The sequence below is a fragment of the Rhea pennata genome, chromosome 8, assembly GCF_028389875.1.
Source record: "Rhea pennata isolate bPtePen1 chromosome 8, bPtePen1.pri, whole genome shotgun sequence".
Lineage (NCBI taxonomy): Eukaryota > Metazoa > Chordata > Aves > Rheiformes > Rheidae > Rhea > Rhea pennata.
In genome coordinates, this window is record NC_084670.1 from 37,445,075 (window position 1) to 37,464,449 (window position 19,375).

General features: G+C 51.9%; 1 protein-coding gene across 1 annotated transcript; it reads left to right on the forward strand.

Annotated features, from left to right (window-relative positions):
- Window positions 1–896: 896 nt before the first annotated feature.
- LOC134143752 (olfactory receptor 14A16-like) lies at window positions 897–18,552 on the forward strand. Its single transcript, XM_062582038.1, has 3 exons — window positions 897–1,042; window positions 17,145–17,193; window positions 17,911–18,552. Exons 1-3 carry the CDS (start codon window positions 897–899, stop codon window positions 18,550–18,552), a joined length of 837 nt encoding a protein of 278 aa, XP_062438022.1.
- Window positions 18,553–19,375: the final 823 nt, after the last annotated feature.

Sequence of the window (19,375 nt, forward strand, 5' to 3'; positions counted from 1 at the left end):
AAGAGGAAATGGAAAAGCCTGAGTGAGGCAGGCAGTTCCTGTTGCTGAGGGTTAGCAAAAGAGATTCAAGCAACACCTGGGCCTCCCTCTTCCACACTGTCCCTGTCCACCGAGGGAACAGCAAAACCCACTCCAGCTGTTCTTCTCTGACTCCAGCTGCAGCTCTGCTCCTCACCCATCACCTTCTTGTAGGGAGATGGCACTATCATCCTTCCTCCCTACTCCTTTTCTCTTGGAGCATCAGGCTTCTCTCCCCAGCCCTCATTCCTATTGCAAAGCTTTTACCAGTCCTCCAGAGCCTAGGACAGGGGTGGGCCTGGGGACCACATTCCCCACGCATCTCAACTCCTTTATCTCCCTGTGCTATGGGACCTTGGGAGTCTCATCCTACTTGATGGTATTTGCCACCAAGAAACACTCCTGAATCCTCTTCAGCTTTCTCACCAAGAGTCACAAGTCCTCTTCTGAAAAGCTGATCTCTCATCAGTCAGGTGTGTGCTCACCTTTTGCACAGGGCTACTGGGGTTATCCCACCCCAGGTTCAAGACTCTCTCCTTTCCTTGCCTGAATTTCAGGAGGCTCCTGCCAGCCCAAATCTGCAGTGCATTGAGGTTCCTATGAATAGCAACCAGCCCTCTAGAGTACTGAGCAGCAGATGACAGAGACCAGAGCTCTCAGGTCACTGATGGATGGGCACTGAGTAAACCTTCCCACTATGGACCTGCAGAGGATCAAGCCCTGATCCATTAACTGATCACAAGGGCACAAAATTATCCGGGGTCTCCTGGGAAAGGGGAGACTCTTCCGGGGATATTGGAGAGAGGCTGTCACACTGCGTAGAATTTGGTCTGGCATGTTTTACGAGGATTAGGGGAGTGTAGAAAGCTTATGCTGGAATGTCCAGGAAGAAGGCCAAAAGTGGGGAAAAGAGGAGATCCAGGGGAATCAAGAAGAGGAAGAATGGAGAAATGGAAGGGAGGGGCAAAGAAAGAGAGCAGTTCCATGTCAACAAGCTGCTGGTCAGTATGCTTGTCTGGCTGACGTAAGGGTATGCATAATGTGAGAGCATCTGCTTCATGAAGACTATCCGGTCTCAGACCTTTCCAGTGCAAAAGGGATAATAAGTAAAGAGAAAGCATTTAGGAAAACGACATAGACACAAACATGATAGACAAGGAGTAACAGAGATGATGCTGAGACCAACATTCCCCAGTCATTAACTGATGGGCCATGAAGAAAGTACAAGCATAGCTTTGGAGAGGGCCAACCTAGACTTTGTAATAGATAAGAAGTGGGAAAGAAGACATGAAGGCTTTGGATATTTGAGAAGTGCTTGAAGGAATGTGTAAAACTGATTAAGGAATGTCTAGGGAAGGGAATCAGGGTAGAACAAGGATCTGAGGTAACATCTTTTCAAAACTGACTTGCTGACCACTGGCAGAAAAAGGAGCCAGACTGATTCACTGGGCTTATTTCTGTGTCTCCCTCAGAAGAAGACAGATTATCTTCCAGATTCTTCCGCTGTCTCTCTAATGATGACAAAGTGAGCCTAGACCACAATCTGAGATACTCAATTTGGCATGACGTGACACTCACATCCTGCTCTGGAGGATCACTGTACTGTGATGGTAGCACACTGGAGAGCATCCAAAACGCCTTCCAGATACCTGGATGCACCCGAAGAGTCCCTAGGCATCCTTCAGATGGTGTTCAATAAAATCCTCCAGCATGCCTTTAATCTCAGTGCACAATTGCTGCTCAATATGTTTGTTGTCATTTAAACTTTTAAATAGTGCTATTGTCTGCCTGGCTTGCACTTCCATCACTTTAATTTGTTTTAGATCTTGGCTCTTGAACGTCTGACACATCCTTTTGCAGGGAGGAGCGGAGGCACACAGAGGTTGAAAAGGTCTTAGTAAGTTAGATCTATGGATGCTATGGCCCCTATCAGTTATGATCAGTGCAAGGAAATGCACTATGGAGTTGATGTCCTCAGGACATTTATCGTGGTCAGGTGGGATTAGACACATAACCCACATAGCATTTTAATCTGACCTAACTCCACATACTTCCCTAAGAAAGAAAGAGGAAGAATCAGCATTTCTAGGACATGAATCACCCTGTTTTCAGAGAAATGATTACAAATTACTGAGGAGAAACATTCGTTCAGAGCAGATCCAACATATCCGTGTGTAAGACTCACATACACTCAATGGGAGAGCCTCCCAGGATGGCCTTGCAGACTGAGGATGGGAGTTACTGCCTATGGGTGTATGAGAGTCATTTTGGAATGCTGGGATGGTGCAAGACTTACTATGGAGTGTTTAGGGAAGGATCAAACGTAGGAAAAGGGCAGTAACCAAGACAACCCAGCAGTAATCTCCATGATGCTGCTCTACCAGGTATGGATTGAAAAGGGGCCTCACATTAAGCCCTGAAACTGTCTCCCTGCAGTTGTCCTATCAGCTACTGACTCACCATCGACCTCGCAAGTGGCAGCAGCAGCAATGTGCATACCAAGGCTACATTGACTTTACACTCAGCCTCCAAGCCATGTGCCTACTGCTGGCCTATCACGGACTGAGGCAGAAGCACCTCCCAATCTGCACAAACAGCAGGTAGGTGCCTCTCCCTGGCCTGTGAGGTGCTGAGGCAGAAGTCACCTCACAGTCAGCACTCAAGCCAGGTGCCTGCAGCTTGCCTATCAGGTACTGAGGATAAAGGGACCTCACAAGCACCCATCCTCCCCATGAGCCTGCTGCTGGCCTATCAGGTACTCAGGCAGAAAGGACCTCAAAGTCCACACTGAAGCTATTAATCAGTTTCTTGTTTATTTGGAGAATACACAGAGGTGACAGCACAGGAACCTGCACCAACCAAGAGCCTGCTGATGGTCAATCAACCCCAGAGAACAAAGTGACCTCACAAGCAGCATCCAAGGAACGTGCCTTCTACTGACCTGTCAGTCACATAGTCCCGAGTGACTTTACAGGCACACGTACCATACATGTGCCTTTAACTGACCTATCAGGCACACCAGGGGAAAAAAAGTCACTCTGAGCATCCAAGCCATGTTTGGCCTGGCTGCTTTCATGGCCTGCCACCTTCTGCTGGCATATGAGGTACTCAGGGAACTCAGACACGCTGGAATGGCCAAATGTGACTGCATGTATTAAACTCTTTATTTGTACTTCAGAAATAACAGTGGGACATCTGTGCTCCCAGCTCTCCTGGGAACCACTGCTTACAATCATGTGTCTTGGGTTTCATGACTCTCACCACTTCTCCCCAGTGCGGAAGGTGAGCAGCCCACTGGTTGCTCCCATGGGAGACAAGTGAGGCTTTCCCCCACCTGCAACCATATGGCTGTTGCTTCCTCTCCCTCTCTTCAGAGAGAGCAGGACAGGGGGGACAGAGAAGCTCCCAAAACTGCCAGTAACAAACTCTCTCCAGACACAAGAGCCACTGAGACAGGTCTATGCAGCAGCAGGGGACTAGCAGTTTCCCAGGGTGTGTCCTCAAGGCAGGAAAAATCAACAGTAACTTAGAGACAACTGGTCATCCATCAGAAACAGCCATGAGTCTGCCTGTCTGCACAGCTCTTTGGATCACCACACCAAAGCCACAGGCACAACAAATCCCCAGAGTCTTTCCCTTCAGGATGCAGGACACTCGCCACTTGCACACTCCCCAGGCACTGCTCTGCTCACTGCCTTCCCTTGGCTGCTCAGCCCAGACACACACAGAAGCTCTTGTGGTGACACCAGAAAGTGGCCAAGGCACTCTGGGCTCACAAGGCATGTGGAAAAACCTGAGCACAAGACCGGGGCCACAGCTGGCTCCTTGGGCAATGCTGCTGCTTTCAGAGGGAAGGATGCTGCTCCCTGTGGGCACAGCAGACTGCTGCCTCATCCCTGGACCCCACTATGCCATGAACCTCCACCTGGGGACAATGGTTAGGGGATTTGTTTTGTAATGCTGAAGTTACAGACACAATTCAGAAATGCTTGGAGGTCCTGCAGGTCTCCTGAGCACAAAGCAACCTCTGTCCCTTTCCTTTCATCAGTTGGGCAGGGAGGCTCTGTGAAGGGAGAAAGGATGCAGAGTCTGCGAACTGAGACCCAAGCAAGGAGACCACCCCAGACTGGAGCTCTGCTGAAATGCCAGCTGCCCTGGGGGCACAGCCTCTGGAGCAGGAGACCTGGCTCTGTACCTGGGTTCACGGGGCACTGGCTGATGCCTTGGTGCCACGTGCTGCCTGGCACTGGGCACATCTTCATCCCTTGCAGGGTGAGAAGCCCAAGCACTGCGAGACTTCCTCAGCTCACACACAGGAGGCTTTCAGGCACTTAGACACAGGCCTTCAAGACATGCTGCACTTCATGAGAAGAGTCTTTAATTCATCTTACTGGCCATTTTATAGGGCCCAAAGGAAAGGAGGGGGCACAACAGCATTTGCTGAGCAGGCCAGTAGTAACAGTTTTTGTGGCATGAGGAAGCAGAAGGAGAGCAGAGGTACCAGGAGGTGAACTCATACCTGTCACCCATGGCAGCCAGGTGCATTGAGGGGAGCCTTCACATCCATACGTAGCCTCACCTCACTCACTTGCAGCTGCTTTCAGAGGGTCATGATCTTGGCAAAGATGTTGACAGCTACAGTAACGTACCCTGGCATCCTCCCTCCATCTGTGCGGGCACTAGAACTGCACTTGGAGCCTACATGAGTGGAAGAACCTAGAAAGAAAGAATTGGAGGGTTATTATCAGTTCTGCTGGCCTTTCATAGTCACAGCAGCCCAGGGCAAATGTCTCCCCTCTGTATTGAACCGAACAATCATCAGAGCACAGACAGTCGGACCCTTGGAGACACTGGACTCCTGGTTTGGGCAAAACTAAGACCCTTTTTTTGGATGCTTGGTCTTGTCTGAGCTTTCCAGTTCCCAAAAGGCACTGACACATAGGAGGAAGTCCAGCACAAGGACACCAAAACGGTCAGGGGCTGAAGCATGGGGCAGATGAGGAGAGGCTGGAAGAGCTGGGTATGTTCAGCCCAGGCAAGAGAAGGCCCAGAGAGATTGTGACTCCATCCTGGGAGATATTCAGAACTTGACGGGACAAGGACTGGAGCATCCTCACCCTCTGGGCCATGCCTTGATCAGGCTGCTGGACCCCCAACTCCACAGGTCCTCTACCATTGCAGGCTCAATACATTTGCTACTTTAGGACTGCATTCCCAAGGGACCAGTGACTTTGGAGCTGCCCACCTTGAGTGCTGACCAAAGACAGGCACCTCAAAGCCACCCATCACCCCAAGAGGCCTGACTTCCTCTGAGGTGGCACACCACTATCTGTAATGGTCTGGGCAGGCCCAAAGAGGAGAAATGGCTCTGACTCATTTGAGTAACTCCCCATCTCTCTGAAGGACTCGAATGGCTTAGGGCCTGCGATGGGAAGATGCAATGAGTGTCCAGATTCAACAGAAAGTCATTAAGGTATCAGCAAACAGTGAGCATCTCTGGGTCATACGGGGATGCTCAAAGGAGGGAACACGGTCACCAACAATCCCCACATCACATCCCCAAGAAGGACACTGTGATGGCACGCTGAGCCCTGGGAGTGAACTCAAGTCCTTCCCTTACAGTGCTCCCTTCTCCCAGCCTGGCAGGGCTCCCATAGCACTGCTCCCTCCAGACACCTCCTCCTGCACACAGCACCAACACACTGGGGTCTCCACCCCCACTACAGGGTACCCACTGCACTGTGACACACTGCCTCCCGACATGCCTCACAGAAGGTGTGGGAGAGCCAAGCTCGTTTTTACCCATTTTTGGTGCAAGACACTGTCCTCTAAACCGGCACGAGGGGGCAGGCTGGAGGAAGGACCATTTCTCTTTCCTCTCTTACAAAGTATTTGACCCTCAGGGCTCCCCTCATGGGCACCCTGACTTCTCAGCACTGCAGGGAGACTATCCCCTCAGGCCTCAGCAGGGATGAGATCAAAAACAAGAGTGGTCACACTGCAAAAGCTCTAGGACTCTTTCTCAAAAAAGGAGGGGCAACTCTAAAAGTGCTCAGGTAGAAAACACCAAGTGTCAAGGGCTTCAAGCACACAAGGTCCTCAATGCCTGCCCAAAAGATGGCAGCTTCCTTGGACGACAGCTGTGCTCACCACCACTCCCTTGGCTCCAGCTACTTGCAGCAATGCATCTAGAGCTAAGTGGGGCTCCTCACACCCATCCAAGGCTCAGGAGAAAACACAGCGCCTTGCCCATGTCAGCACTGTCAGCACCTAACAACACCACACCTAGTACATTGCTGCCTGCACATGGGCTGCTCTCTTGTGTCCCTGCTGTAGCACAGACAGCAGGATGATGGGAGAATTCAGAGACTGCAGCTGGGAGGAGGAGAGGTGCAGTCCTCACAGGGCACTCTTGCTTGGCTTGCCTACTCAAAGGGACTCCTTGTCTAGGGAGATCTGGCACAGCAAGGGAGCAGCACCTTCCAATTCATCTCCTAGGAACACACTTACCCGCATACAAAGACCCTCTCTCTGCAAAGCTTTCACTCCTCCAAGGAGCTTCCAGCACACTAACGCCCAGCCAGCAATGAGCAACACACATGGCCCTTTCCTCCCTCAGCAAGCACTGCTGCAGGGGAAAGCTCTCATGAAGAAAAGCAAGCGAGCAGAAAGGGAAAAAGCAGTCTTGGTTCACACTTCAGAGTAAGCAGAAACACTCCCTGCCCTTTAGGCAGCATCCTGCCTGCACATTCTGGCAAGAGCTGAGGAAACACAAGGCCTGAACCTCATCGCTGAGAAGGCAGCAGGCTGCCAGCATCCCTGCCTCACACCATCAAGGTACCTGGCTGCTGCAAGCCAAGCCACCTCCTCACCACACAGTGATCCTCATCCCCTCAGCCTAAGGAACTCCTCACAAAGAGCACTGCTCTCTCCAGACACCTCCTCCTCTGATCAGCACCAGGACACTGGGGTATCATCTGTGCCCACCACAAGGTACCCCACCACTCTGACACACCACATGCCCGCTCCTCACCTCACAGAGGGTTGACACCCAACATGCAGCTATACATCAGGGATACACAGTGCACACAACCAGCCATGGCTGCAGCTAGGGGACCCTCAGGACACGTCAACCCTCAGAGATATCATCCACATCTTGGAGAAAAAGCTCAGCAGCCCCCTCATGTTTTGATGGGGCAGAATTTTCTGCAGCACACAGGCACTGGAAATCAGACATTACCAATGTCACTGCTCGCACCTTCTCTTAATCCATTTAGCAGCATAAAAATTCTACCTGGACTCCCTCAGAGACTGGTGCAGGGGTGCAAGTCTGTCCTGAGGAAGAAGCCCCAAGTCAGACTCCAGGTCTGCGCTTACAGCCATGAGGCTGATGCTGGCCCATCAGGGACTCAGGAAGAGATCACAGTCACCACCACAGCCGCGTGCCTGACACAGGAGCTGGGGAAAGGCCTGCAAGTGATTCTGCGGAGCATTTCCTGACAGGAACATCGCACGGGAGCAGCGACCACGGGGCTGAAGGCAGCAGGGCTTCACGGCCCAGGCAGAGGGAGAAGCCGCCCCATAGCGCAGGCGCCTGGCTCCTTCCGCAGGGCAGAGCCATAGGCTGCGCTCCGATTGGCTGGCAGAGCCGTCAGTCAGGCCCAGCCCTGCCCCCTTCCCTTGCAGCCCCAGGGCACTGCCATGGCAACGCTGCGCCCCACCCCCCCATGTGACCCCCGTGGCAGCCCCGCCCCTCCCCTCCCCTCCTGCCATGGGACGGCGCCATCTTGTGGGCGGCAGCACGGGGCGCGGTGGGGCCTCGGGGAGGCCGGTGCCGGGTGCTCAGGCAGTGCGGGGCCCTGGGGCCCGGCTGCTGCCCCGCAGGGCTGGGCTCTGCCGCAGGGGCCCCATGGGGCTCCTTGCTGCCCTGCGCCCAGAGGCCGTGCCGGGCATGGGGGGCATCCCTGGGGCCTGTGCTGGTGCCAGCCCTGGTGCCTGCGTGGTGGCCCTGGTCATGGCCGGGGTGCTGGAGGCCACGGGCAGCGTGCTGCTGCCCCCAGGGCAGGGCAGGGCTGTGTCCTCTCGCCCCTTCTGCCCCGGCCCCCTCCGCACAGCAGCCCTGGGGCTTGACAGCGCTTGTGCTGGGACCATCAGGGCTGGGCCATGGCCAGGCAGGGGCTGCTCTCTGCGGGGCTGGGCTGGGCCCCAGGGGGGTCACTCCGGAGTGACTGGGGAGGAGCCCCAGGAGCTCAGGAGCCTTGGGGCTCAGGGCAGCCCCATTCCCAGGACCCAGCAGTCCTGGCTGCCACATTCTGCCCTGAACCAGGCAGCACCCTCAGGCAGGGCTCTTGTGGCAGCTCCCTCACTGCGCAGTCACCCCACAGATCAGGGCCCACAGCCATTTTTGCAGTTAACAGTTTCTGTGCAACATGTCAGGAAGGAGCCCCTGCAGCCCTTACCCTTGGTGCAGAGCATAGGAGACTTGGGAATAAACAGCTGGAGTCCAAGCTCATAGTGTCAGTGCAGGAGGTCTCCGTCTGCCTTGCTCCCTTGCCCTCAGCTCACCTCTCGATGCAGGGAGGAAGGATGCTCTTCCTGTCCGGTCACCCAAAACTCCTCTCCAACGTGTCCCTGCTCCTCTGCCCGTTAGCGAGCAGTCCTAACATGTTCCCGCTGCCTCCTGTCCCTGCTGCTTGCCATGAAGCAGCTCTGAAGGGCAGCAGTGGGGAGGGTGAGAGCAGTGCCCAGCAGTGCCTGGGCCTTGCAGGGAAGTGAGGACATCACCATGTCACCAGGGAGACCTTCTTGTGATGTGTCACATCCCACTGTGACCTCAGCTATTGTCATGTGGAGCTCAGTAGGTCATTCCCATGGAGACGGCACATCGAGGGAGAGCACACAGAGATTTCCCCTCACTTCCTGGAAAGTAGTCACCTCTCCCCACCCCAGTTAAGTTCCAAATATTTCTAATAACCCCCTCAGGAACATCTGCAGATGGTTCCAAAGGCTGTGAAATATTTAAAATGAGGCACTAGAGAGGTCATGTCTGTGCCCCTGCACTGACAGGTCTCTGCACTGGGCAGACCTCTGCAGGAAGCTGGGGCTTTGGGGTTTGGATTGGAGGTTGACATCCTTCAAAGACAGGATCAGAGTCATATGACATCCACATGACAGCACAAAGTGTGACCAGGCACTGAGATGCTTTTAGTGAGCTTCATAACTGCTTTCCCCTGTGGGTTGCTTTGGTGAGCTTCAAAACTGATAGCTACTGTGGGTCACTCTCTTTGTAGAAGTAGGATGCAGAGCAGCATAGGACAGGATGTAGTCTTCCTCCCTGAAGCACCAAAACAGATTAAAAAAAAATTCTCAGCAAGATTTCCTGGTCTGCAGTGCTTGAGATGGAGATGAGATGCCACAAAAGAGCAAATGTGCCCTTAATACACACCATCCAGAGGACTTTGCCTGGGATGCTGGTCCTTGCCAGTCTCCAAGGCCATGGGGCAGACCAGGTAGTAAATATGAAGAAGTGTTCCCCTTTTCCATGAATTTTGTCCAGCTTTCCATCTGGCTGAGCCTGGGGAAAGCAGTTCTCATCTCTGGAGCTCTGTTGGTCCTTGGGCTTTTCCATGTCACCTTGGGGCAGTGCTTCTCCCTGGGTACAGCCCCTGACACCCTGCATAACCCCAGCACCCTGCCTATCTTGGGAGACTGTGCAGCCCTGGCTCCCTGAATCCCCCACATTTTTGACCCTGGGCTTCTGAGTGCAGTGCTGCTGTCCAGGCTGTGGTGCAGAGCCCGAAAGGCAGTGCTGTGCCTCCAGACCTGCCTTTTGGCTCATTGAGGTGTTTGTGCAATGACCAGCTCCCAGCTCTGCAGCTGCTGGAGTTTGAGAATGTCCCTACACCCAGCCATCCTGATTGTACTAGTTTTGCACTGCCTGGTGTGACTCCTGTGGAAGGGAGGCTCCATCCCCCTTGAATACTGTCAGAGATGGGGCTTCCAAGTCACTGCAAATGGAGGGACTCCTTTACTTCTTTGGGTTGCTTGTTGAGCCCTTGGCACTGCCTAGCTGATGCTGTGAGCCCCAGCCCTGCACCCTTAGCTCTTTACCTTGTCTATTGTATGTCTACTCAAAGACTTCTCTAGGCACCTGGGGCATGAGAAGTGTTGCTTTAGAGAGCTCACTTGAAGATGTTTCATGTTGTGTAGCTGAAGGCCTGGTGGAGGCTAGTCTAGGACATGGCCATGCGCCTGTATCCTCTCCTGCTGCTGCTGTGAGGGTCCAGGAAGGTGTGTGGGGAGAGCAGTGGGTTTTGTGTGGGTGCGAGGGGTTTCCCTCCATGTGCCTTGAGTTCTGCAGGAGTGGCTCAGAGTAACCAGGAAAAATCTCTTTTCTCTAGGGCCTCACATCAAGGCTTTTCCAGACGTTTGTGCAGAAACACAGCCTGTTCCTAGAGGCCCAAGAGCAGCACAGCCCATAGCATGGCCTGGGTCCTGTAGGAGCTGTGTTACTCTCTCTTCTTTTTCCACATGCTCCAATTAAATTGACATTTTCTGTCATCACCTTTACAGCACCCTAGCTGGACATTTTAAGTTTCCCTTTTTTCCATTTTTCCTCCTCTTACTCTTGATTCATAAAGATACTGAGCTGCTGATTTGCCCTTCAGGGAGTTTAAGGCTTATTCCATCTTCCAAAATCTGTCCATTTAGCCAAGTCTTTAATTCTGTTTCTATCTACAGTTTCCTATCTGTCCGAAAGATTTCTAGAGAGGCTATCTCCTTTGGAAAGTGAACCTCATTGAAGGTAACTTAGTATAGTGTTGAGAACTGTAATTATTTTAATGAAACTCTATCATATTTTGTTTCTGTCTTTTTATTTTCTTTTTATGTTCTTGCAATAAAAAAAAAAGTCCTTGCTTGATGATTTACAGCTAGTTCTCTAGGTAAAGCAGGAGGGAATTGGGACCTATGAGCTGTAACACTCAGTTGCAGACTTGAGTGGAATAAGGTTAGCTTTTACCAAGAGTGATGTCAGTCCCAGGTGGCTGAGGAGAGCACTGGCTATGTTGGGGACATGGGGAGAAAGATTGTCCTCCCAGGGTCTGACCTCCAGGACACTGCTTTTCCTAGATGTCCTGACTTCCCTAGGAGACACTCTGGATGGATCTCAACAGGAGACTGTTGCTGTCACTTCTTCTGAAAGCTCCAAAATAATAATCCTAAAAGAAACCCTCAAAAGTAGGAATTCTTGTGTATTATTGAAGTCTCCATCTTTCAGCTGCACTCTTGACACCTCTCCAATTAGACTACAGGATCTGAAGAAAATTACAGTGAGGGGCATGGTTCGTCAGGGCTTTTTTCATTTTAATGAGCCCCACAGTACATGTGGTGCTGAGTTGATGGAACTCAGCTCCTGAGAGGAACCTGAAGAAATATTCCAGCAGTAGAAGTCAGAAGCAAAGCCCAAGTTTTATCAAGTGTTAATGGGTCCCACTGAGGACTGTTATCCACAAAGACTCCCTGGGGGCTAATTATAGCAGAAAATTGTACTCACGGATTACAGGCAGGCAAAGGAAATGTGCAGACAGCTCTGATTGCCAACCCTTGATGTGTTTTATCAATCAAAATGCCCAAGCACAGTTACCGGACACCAAATCCCTAGGAAGCGAGATCCTTTCCCTTTCCCATTGCCCATGCCTTTTTCTGGGGCAGCGTGCAGGTGGGGGTGTGCAGTACCAAGTGCAGGACAACCACATGATTCCTCCTGGGCTCCCTGGGCTGCCAGGAGGCAACAAGGCCCCGGTGTCTCCTGGTGGGGCTCAGTGTCAGAGAGAACAGCCATAGCCAAGGAGACACAGACGTCAGTTCTGTCAGGGCCCTTCAGCCTTGCCAGGGCCCTTGGCCATTTCCAACTCAGGCCATTCTGTGCTGTCCCACTCCTGTGCCTGTGTCCCTGGAGACTGTAGACTCCCAACCTGCTTCTCCACTTTGATTTCTCTCCAGATTCTCCCCTCCCTTACTGATATCTCTCTGTCCTCACTGGCTGTTCTTGGAAACGCACAACCATCGGCTGATCACAGACTTCTGGTGACCTTTTGCACCACAGCACTACCCTGGAGTGATATTTCTTCAGCCTACTGTCCAGTCTGGACTTCTCAAGCTATAGTTTTGTAGCTCTTTCCCCTTCCATGCTGCTTCCCACTACCAAGAACTGCTTCTGAAAACCCCAAATGGGTCACACTCGTGCTGAGTTGAGGAGGATAATAACTCCCCTTGTCTGGGTGGCCATGCTCGTCCTAATGCAGCCCCGTAGGCTTTTGGCCTTATTCTGAGGGAAGGAGCATGCACCAATGGCTCCTAGGGCATCCCTCGTAACACTCAGGCCTTCTCCTGGATGAAACCACTCCTGGGTTGGTCAGGTCCCAAACTATCCTGATGCACAGGGTTTTTGGTTTTTCCTAGGTGCAGCACTTGCCGCTTCTCTTTGTAAGACTTGATGAGGTTTCTGCTGGCTGAATCCTTCCATTTCTCAAGTTCCCCACAGACTGAGGCTGTCCTGTGGCACTGTTAATATGTGTCTGTTGATGGCTCCCCCTGACCTATGGTGCCTCCAGCAAGATAACAAGATGGGCAATGCATTCAGGTGCTTGAACATCCTCTCAGCAGAGAGGTTTTCTGCTTCTCTTCAGCCTGTTTCTCTCTGGCTTCAACTTACAGCCGTTGTCTCTCTTTATCCTGCCACACACTGTTATGCAGAACCTATCTTTACCTTCTTGATGACCTCCTTGTACAGGGAGGTCCTTGTTCTGGGGAGCCCAAAATTGGATGCAATGTTGCACATTCTGTCTAGAAGGTTCCAAGGAGAAGGAAATAATCACATCCCTTGACCTCCTGGCCATGCTCCTATTCATACAGCCCAGGCTGCTGTTGGCCTTCTCTGCTGCCTGGGCACACACCTGTCTCATACTTTGCCTTCAGTCTGCCCAAATCCGCAGGTCCTTTTCTGCAGAGCTACTCCATGGACACTTGGTCCCCAGCCTGTATCTCTGCAGGATTTTCTTCTGTCCCAAGTGCAGGGACATAGCCCTTGTCCTTGCTGGATTTCATGAGATTCCTAACCTGGCTTTCCTCCTGCCAATCTAGGGCCCTCTCAGTGGCAGCCCTCAAGCCTAAGACTGCTCCCCACTCAGGTTGGGGTCATCTACAAGCGTGCTGAAAGTTACCCTCTCCGGGTCATTCATGAAGGTTTAAAACAGGACAGGTTCCAGGAAGGAGCCTGTGTTACTCCATTACTCTTGAACTCTTCAGGAAGAGTACCGTCCTTTCACGAGTATCTTCTGAGCCTCATCATCCAATTATGTGGCCATTTGGTTATCTACGCATTCAGACCATGAAGACCTAATCGGTGTGCAAGTCTTCTGTGGGAGAAACTGTTGCAAGCCTTCCTAAGCTCGAGTTAACTGATGTTCACTGCTCTCTGATGGTTGACCAATACAGTTCTTTTAACCTAGAAGGCCATGCAGTTGGGGAGGCATGATTTACCCTTGGTAAACCTATATGGAATGTTCCCAGTCACCTTCTTCTCCTTTATGGGCCCAGAACTGTGATCAGAGAAGACTCACTCCATGACACTCGCCTGATCAAAGTGAGTCTGAACAGCCTATAATTCCCGAGTTTGTCCCTGTGACCTTTGTGGAAGATAGATGCCACTTTGCCTTTCTCCAGACATTGGGGCTTCCTCGAGTCTCCACACCTTTCCAAGATGGTAGAGAGTGGCCTTGCAAGAGAGCTGCCAGCTCTCTCAGCATTCTCAGCTGCAGCCTGTCCAATGCCATAGACTTGTGTTCTTGCAAAGAATTCCTGACTCAACTATCAAGCATTCCTGACCCTTCAGAGGTGCCTCCCATGGGACCCCTCTACCAGCCCCCCTAGTAGGCCCAAGTCTGCTCTCCTGACCGCCAGAGTCTGGAGTCTGCTTCTCCTCTTTACAAGCCTGACACTGAATATCACATCCCTGATCAGTTCTTCCCCATTGACAGGTTACAAGTTAAGGAAAATGGCACCTTTGTTGGTATATCTGGCTTAGCTGTGGTAGGACGTGGTCCTCCACACCCACCAGAATCCCCCTGGATAGTTTGAACCTTGCTGCATTGTTGTCCCAGTGAAAGTCAGGGAGATTAAAGTCCCCCCATGAGAATTAGGCTCTGTGATCCATAGGCTTCCTCAGGGTGCTTCAGAATGTAGCAGTTCTGTCACAGGTTGTGCATCTCTACTTCCTGCTGTTTGCGTGCCAGGCTTTGTGCATTTGTGTATATTTGGGATGTGGAACCTCAGCTGTGGCACCAGGGCTGAGCACAGACTTGTCGCTGTGAAATGTGGTCCCAGAGCCAAGGACACTGTGTATGCAAAGGCCCCGCTTCAGAGCAGAGACATGCTGGTGTAGATGGCAACTGAGGATGTAATGCTGACATGAGGCTTCCACCAAGAGAGTAAACGCTATAGTACCCAAGGCCTGAGAGAAACAGAACTGGGCCATACAGTTGTGGCAGAAGAGGTGTTTTGTACCCAAGGTGACTCTGCAGTATCTTGGGGTCTGTGACAGAAGTGACCAGATCTCCAGGAAGGAGAAGGTGCCACTGAGAAAGTCCCTTGACCTGAACAGCCTGCAATGCAGTCACACTGTGGCTGCATCATTAACACAATCCCTGTTCATGTCTGTGGGAATCAGAAAAAGTTTGGAGACAGGAGAACAACTGGGCTTTGAGAGTGTAGGCAAATATGTGGAGAACTTGGTGTGATATGCTGTCCATCTTTGCAGCATGCTTGGCTGTAAATGGGATAGACTTTGTGTGAAGACAGTGATGGGAACCCACTCTCTGGGGATACACAGGAAATCCAAGATGCCCTGGAGTGTTTGGCAGCAACCACTCCAGAAAGGCGTGGAGTTCCTGGAGGTCCTGTGCTGGACCTGCTGGAAACGTGGTGGTTGTGCTGCACACCCCATGCACCTGGCATGGCCCTGAAGGCCTCTTGTCATTGCATTAAATCAAGTGTGAGCACTGAATCACAGGAGCTGTTTGCAGTGTTGGGATCTGTATGTGTCCTGGCTTTGGAGTGAGTGGAGCTCTTGCAGTTGTCGGTAGCAAGTGTCATTGCAGATGGCCAAGGAGATTCTCCACTTGGCCCCCAGCTCGTGCTCTGGAAGGATTTGTGTCTCATAGTTACTCTGTCAGAGCAGGCAGACAGACACCGGCACATGTCCTGGATGACCTCTGTCTCTTCCAGTGCCACCAGGTGTTTGTGCGTGAACAACTTTCTCCCACCCTATTTCACCTTTGATTCCAATGGGAGCTTTGAGAAGGAGCTTCCATGCAGACACTCATTTTGTTTACCCCCAAATGTGGGCAAAGGGAATCCCACATCCTATGAGTTTGTGGGTGCACAGGAAGGAACTGAATGCCACTGCACCCCAGGGGCTTCTCAGTGGGCATTATATGTATTGATGAACTCCTCTAAACAGGTCCCTGAAGCACAGGTAAATGAACTCCCTTCTTCTCCCTGTGTCTAGGTGTCCTGTCTTCCTAGGAGATGGGAGCAGGGCCTTCTAGAGTGGGACGTTTCCACCTCTCTTAGATAACCATCCTCTGATGAGACTAACTGCAAGGCTGGACTCAGTCTCTCTCCGCTCTTTCAGGAAGGACCGTTGATTATTTTAGTCTGCTTCAGTGGACCTTTAATGTGACCTTGCTGCCTTTCAGGAGCTGTCAATCCTGGAGTTCTGAGGACATCTTGAGTGTGCACAGGGGACAGAGACAGTCATGCTTTCAGCTGGGACTCTGCCTCTGAGCTGCACTTGGCTCCTGTAACCATGGTTGTCCATGGCAATCTGTCAGGTGCAGCAGAGAGACAGCTCTGTCCAGGAGCAGCTCCTCTTAAAAGAGCAGCAAGGCTCAGAGCCAAGTTCTTTCCCTCTCTCTTTAACTGAGAAGTTAAAGACAATTGGGAGTGGGAGGATGACTGAGAGCTCCCTGCAGGGATAAACCTTCACAGCTCCCGACACAGTAAGTCTCTGGCTGCAGGGCAATGCTGCTGTGGTTCCTGGTAGGTTCTTCTGCAGCTGGCACCTTCCATAGCTGAAAGGGTCTCTCAGGGTGGCTCTCTCAGCTCCTCCTGTTTGTAGCAGGTGGTGCTTTAGAGCAGGGATTCATTGCTATGTGGTCAGAGGGACAGGGCATCACAGAACGCTGCAAGGGAGTAAAGCCAGGGAATGCACCCATGTCTGCCCAGCGCTGTAGTTCAGAGCAGTGTCCCTGTGCCCCGTGGTGCTGTGTGCCTGGGGCAGTGACTGTGCTGCCTGTGAGGGTAACAGAGGTTACCTTAAAGACTGGGGACTCTCCTGAGTCTGTGCTTTCATTTTCCTGTTTGCAGAGTGCTCACAGGGAAGAAATAGGGCAGAGAGAAACAGCTCCCAGGAGGAAAAGCTCCGAGCAGTGAAGATATGCTCAGTGAAGGACAGGAAACTAGAACAAAAAATGCTCTGGGGGGGGGGGGAGGGGTAATTTGGAGACCTCCCTGTCATCCTCTTCAATTCAATCTCTAAGCAAGCACTGCTGGGTCTCCTCTCCCACCTAGTAGACGTCCGCCCTCACAGCCAGGGGGTCTAGGGCATGACAGTCCTCTTCGCAGCCTGAGCTCCAGCCGAGGAGAGAGGCATCTCTTATTGCAACATGCCCATTTCCCACTGTGTGACAAAAGGGCTGAGAGCCACTGTCCTGCGATGTTGCCACCTGGGAGGTGGTGTGCACAGCTGGGTGAGGGGAAGTCTTTCCTGAGTGCCCGTCTCTCCCTTACTCTTTGCTTTTTCCTGTGGCAGGAGTGATAGAGCAACTACTCCTTGTTTCCTCACCTCTCTGTACTGGTCTGGTTTTGCTCTCCTGCTCACTGGGGCTAAGGAGGGGGTTCAGCTGCAGCTGAGGCAACAACATCACACTCCCACTACGCTGCCTGGAGAAACATTGCAGTTAGTACAGTGATGGGAGGGCAGGGTCCTTCTCAGTTGGAAAGACATGCTTAAGAAGGACTGGGTCAACCCCTGCCTTCACTGCACTGTTTCCCTCCCTTGGCAGGGTGGGAGCTGGTGTGATTGATCCAGATACAGACACCCAGTTCAAGAGGGTAAAGCCTGGAGAGATGAAACCCTCATAAGGACATTCTCTTTCAGGCACAGCTACCATGAGTGCTAAGTTTTTCTCTCGTAAGGATAAAAAGAGAATATTCTCCCTGGGTCGCCAGACCAAATCCCCTTTCCTCAGCTCAGGGCATCTATTCCCAGGTATCTCCACCAAATACACGGGGAAGTCTGACACCTCCATTTACAAATCTCAGTGGCTGATTCTTCTGGAGCTCATGGTCAGAGGCCCCTGCGTTGCTGGGCACCCTCAGCACAAGCTGTGGGCCAGGAAAGGAGCTGAACAAGGTAAAAGAGAGAGGTAATGTGGGGATGCTTTGAAGAATGGAGAGGGTTTTGCTCAGAAAAGCGTGTTCTAACTTGTCAATGCCTTTTCCTCCTTGGACAGTGCCCTGAACCGAGACAGAGCAAATGTCCAACAGCAGCTCCCTCAGTGAGTTCCTCCTCCTGGCATTTGCAGACACAAAGGACCTGCAGCTCTTGCACTTCTCGCTCTTCCTGGGCATCTACCTGGCTGCCCTCCTGGGCAACGGATTCATCATCACAGCTGTAGCCTGTGACCACCCCTCCACACCCCCATATACTTCTTCCTGCTGAACCTCTCCCTCCTCGACCTTGGCACCATCTCCACCACTGTCCCCAAATCCATGGCGAATTCCCTGTGGGACACCAGGGCCATTTCCTACTCAGGATGTGTTGCACAAATGTTTCTATTTCTCTTCTTGTTAGGAGGAGAGTATTGTCTTCTCATAGTCATGGCTTATGAGCACTACATTGCCATCTGCACACCCCTACACTATAGCACACTCATGGACAGCAGAGCCTGTGCCAAAATGGCAGCAGCTGCCTGGGCCAGTGGTTTTCTCCATGCTCTCCTGCACACTGCCAACACATTCTCCATATCCCTCTGCCAAGGCAACACAGTGGACCAGTTCTTCTGTGAGATTCCCCAGATCCTCAAGCTCTCCTGCTCAGATGCCTACTTCAGGGAAATTTGGCTTCTTATGGTTAGTGGTTTTTTATTCTTTGGGTGTTTTGTTTGCATTGTGCTGACCTACGTGCAGATCTTCACTGCTGTGCTGAGGATCCCCTCTGAGCAGGGCCGGCACAAAGCCTGTTCCATGTGCCTCCCTCATCTGACCGTGGTCTCCCTGTTTGTCAGCACTGGCATTTTTGCCTACCTGAAGCCCCCCTCCCTCTCATCCCCAGCTCTGGATCTGGTGGTGGCTGTTCTGTACTCGGTGCTGCCTCCAACACTGAATCCCCTCATTTACAGCATGAGGAACAAGGAGCTCAAAGATGTCCTGAGGAAACTGATTCAGCGCATCCTAGGTCAGCAGCAATAAGCTGCCCATGCCTCCTCACAAGTGGTTTCTCATTTGTCTCAGACAACTGTTGTGCTCTGGGCATTCTCCCTGTGATAGACATGTTTGTATAGGAGTGTCTGAATTTATCCCACTTCTCCAAAGGCATGACCTCAGTCTGTCTGACCCAGAGGCCTCCTGTGAATGTGTCTGTCCCTGTGTCACAGCTGGCCTCTCTCTAATAAAAGGCAGTGCAGTGCAGTGCTTGAAGGTTGGGTTCTTCTTTTAACACTGGAGCCAAGAATGTCTCAAGGACTTTCACACTGAAAGACTTGTTTCTCCAGGTGCTGCTTGGGCTCAAGCCAATGGGCACATCGGTGATGTGTTAGGGAATGAGGGCTGGATTCAATTCTGACTTGTGGGGGCCCATTGCTCGTGCAGGTGGTGAATGGTCAAGCAGCATCTCCCATATGACAGGGCTGGAGACTGATGCCTGTCCTTCTCAAAGGGAGTTTGGAGCCCCCAGGAGAGCACAGGGCACCTCCAAGGGCACCATGTGCCTCGAGGTGAAGGGAGCTTCACAAAGTCAAGTGGAGTTACCCAAAGGTAGAGGGCAAAACCAATGAATGTCCAGGCTAGTGAGAGCTCTACAATCCCAGAAGAGGCAGTGGGCACTGAGCAAGCACAGAGGAGGGAACTTGGGGAGTTTTTCATACCATCTTCAATCAAAAACCATGGGCTGGGATCTAGAATCATAGAATCATAGAATCAGTAAGGTTGGAAGGGACCTCTGGAGATCATCTAGTCCAACCTCCCTGCTCAGCAAGGTCACCTAGAGCATGTTAGATAGGGTTGCATCCAGGCA

Coding starts and splice junctions, on each gene's coding strand:
- LOC134143752 (XM_062582038.1), top strand. CDS start 897: ATGTCCAGGAAGAAGGCCAAAAGTGGGGAAAAGAGGAGATCCAGGGGA. Junction 1,043..17,144: donor AGTATGCTTGTCTGGCTGAC/GTAAGGGTATGC, acceptor CTCCCTTGGCAG/GGTGGGAGCTGGTGTGATTG. Junction 17,194..17,910: donor CAGACACCCAGTTCAAGAGG/GTAAAGCCTGGA, acceptor TGTGTTGCACAA/ATGTTTCTATTTCTCTTCTT.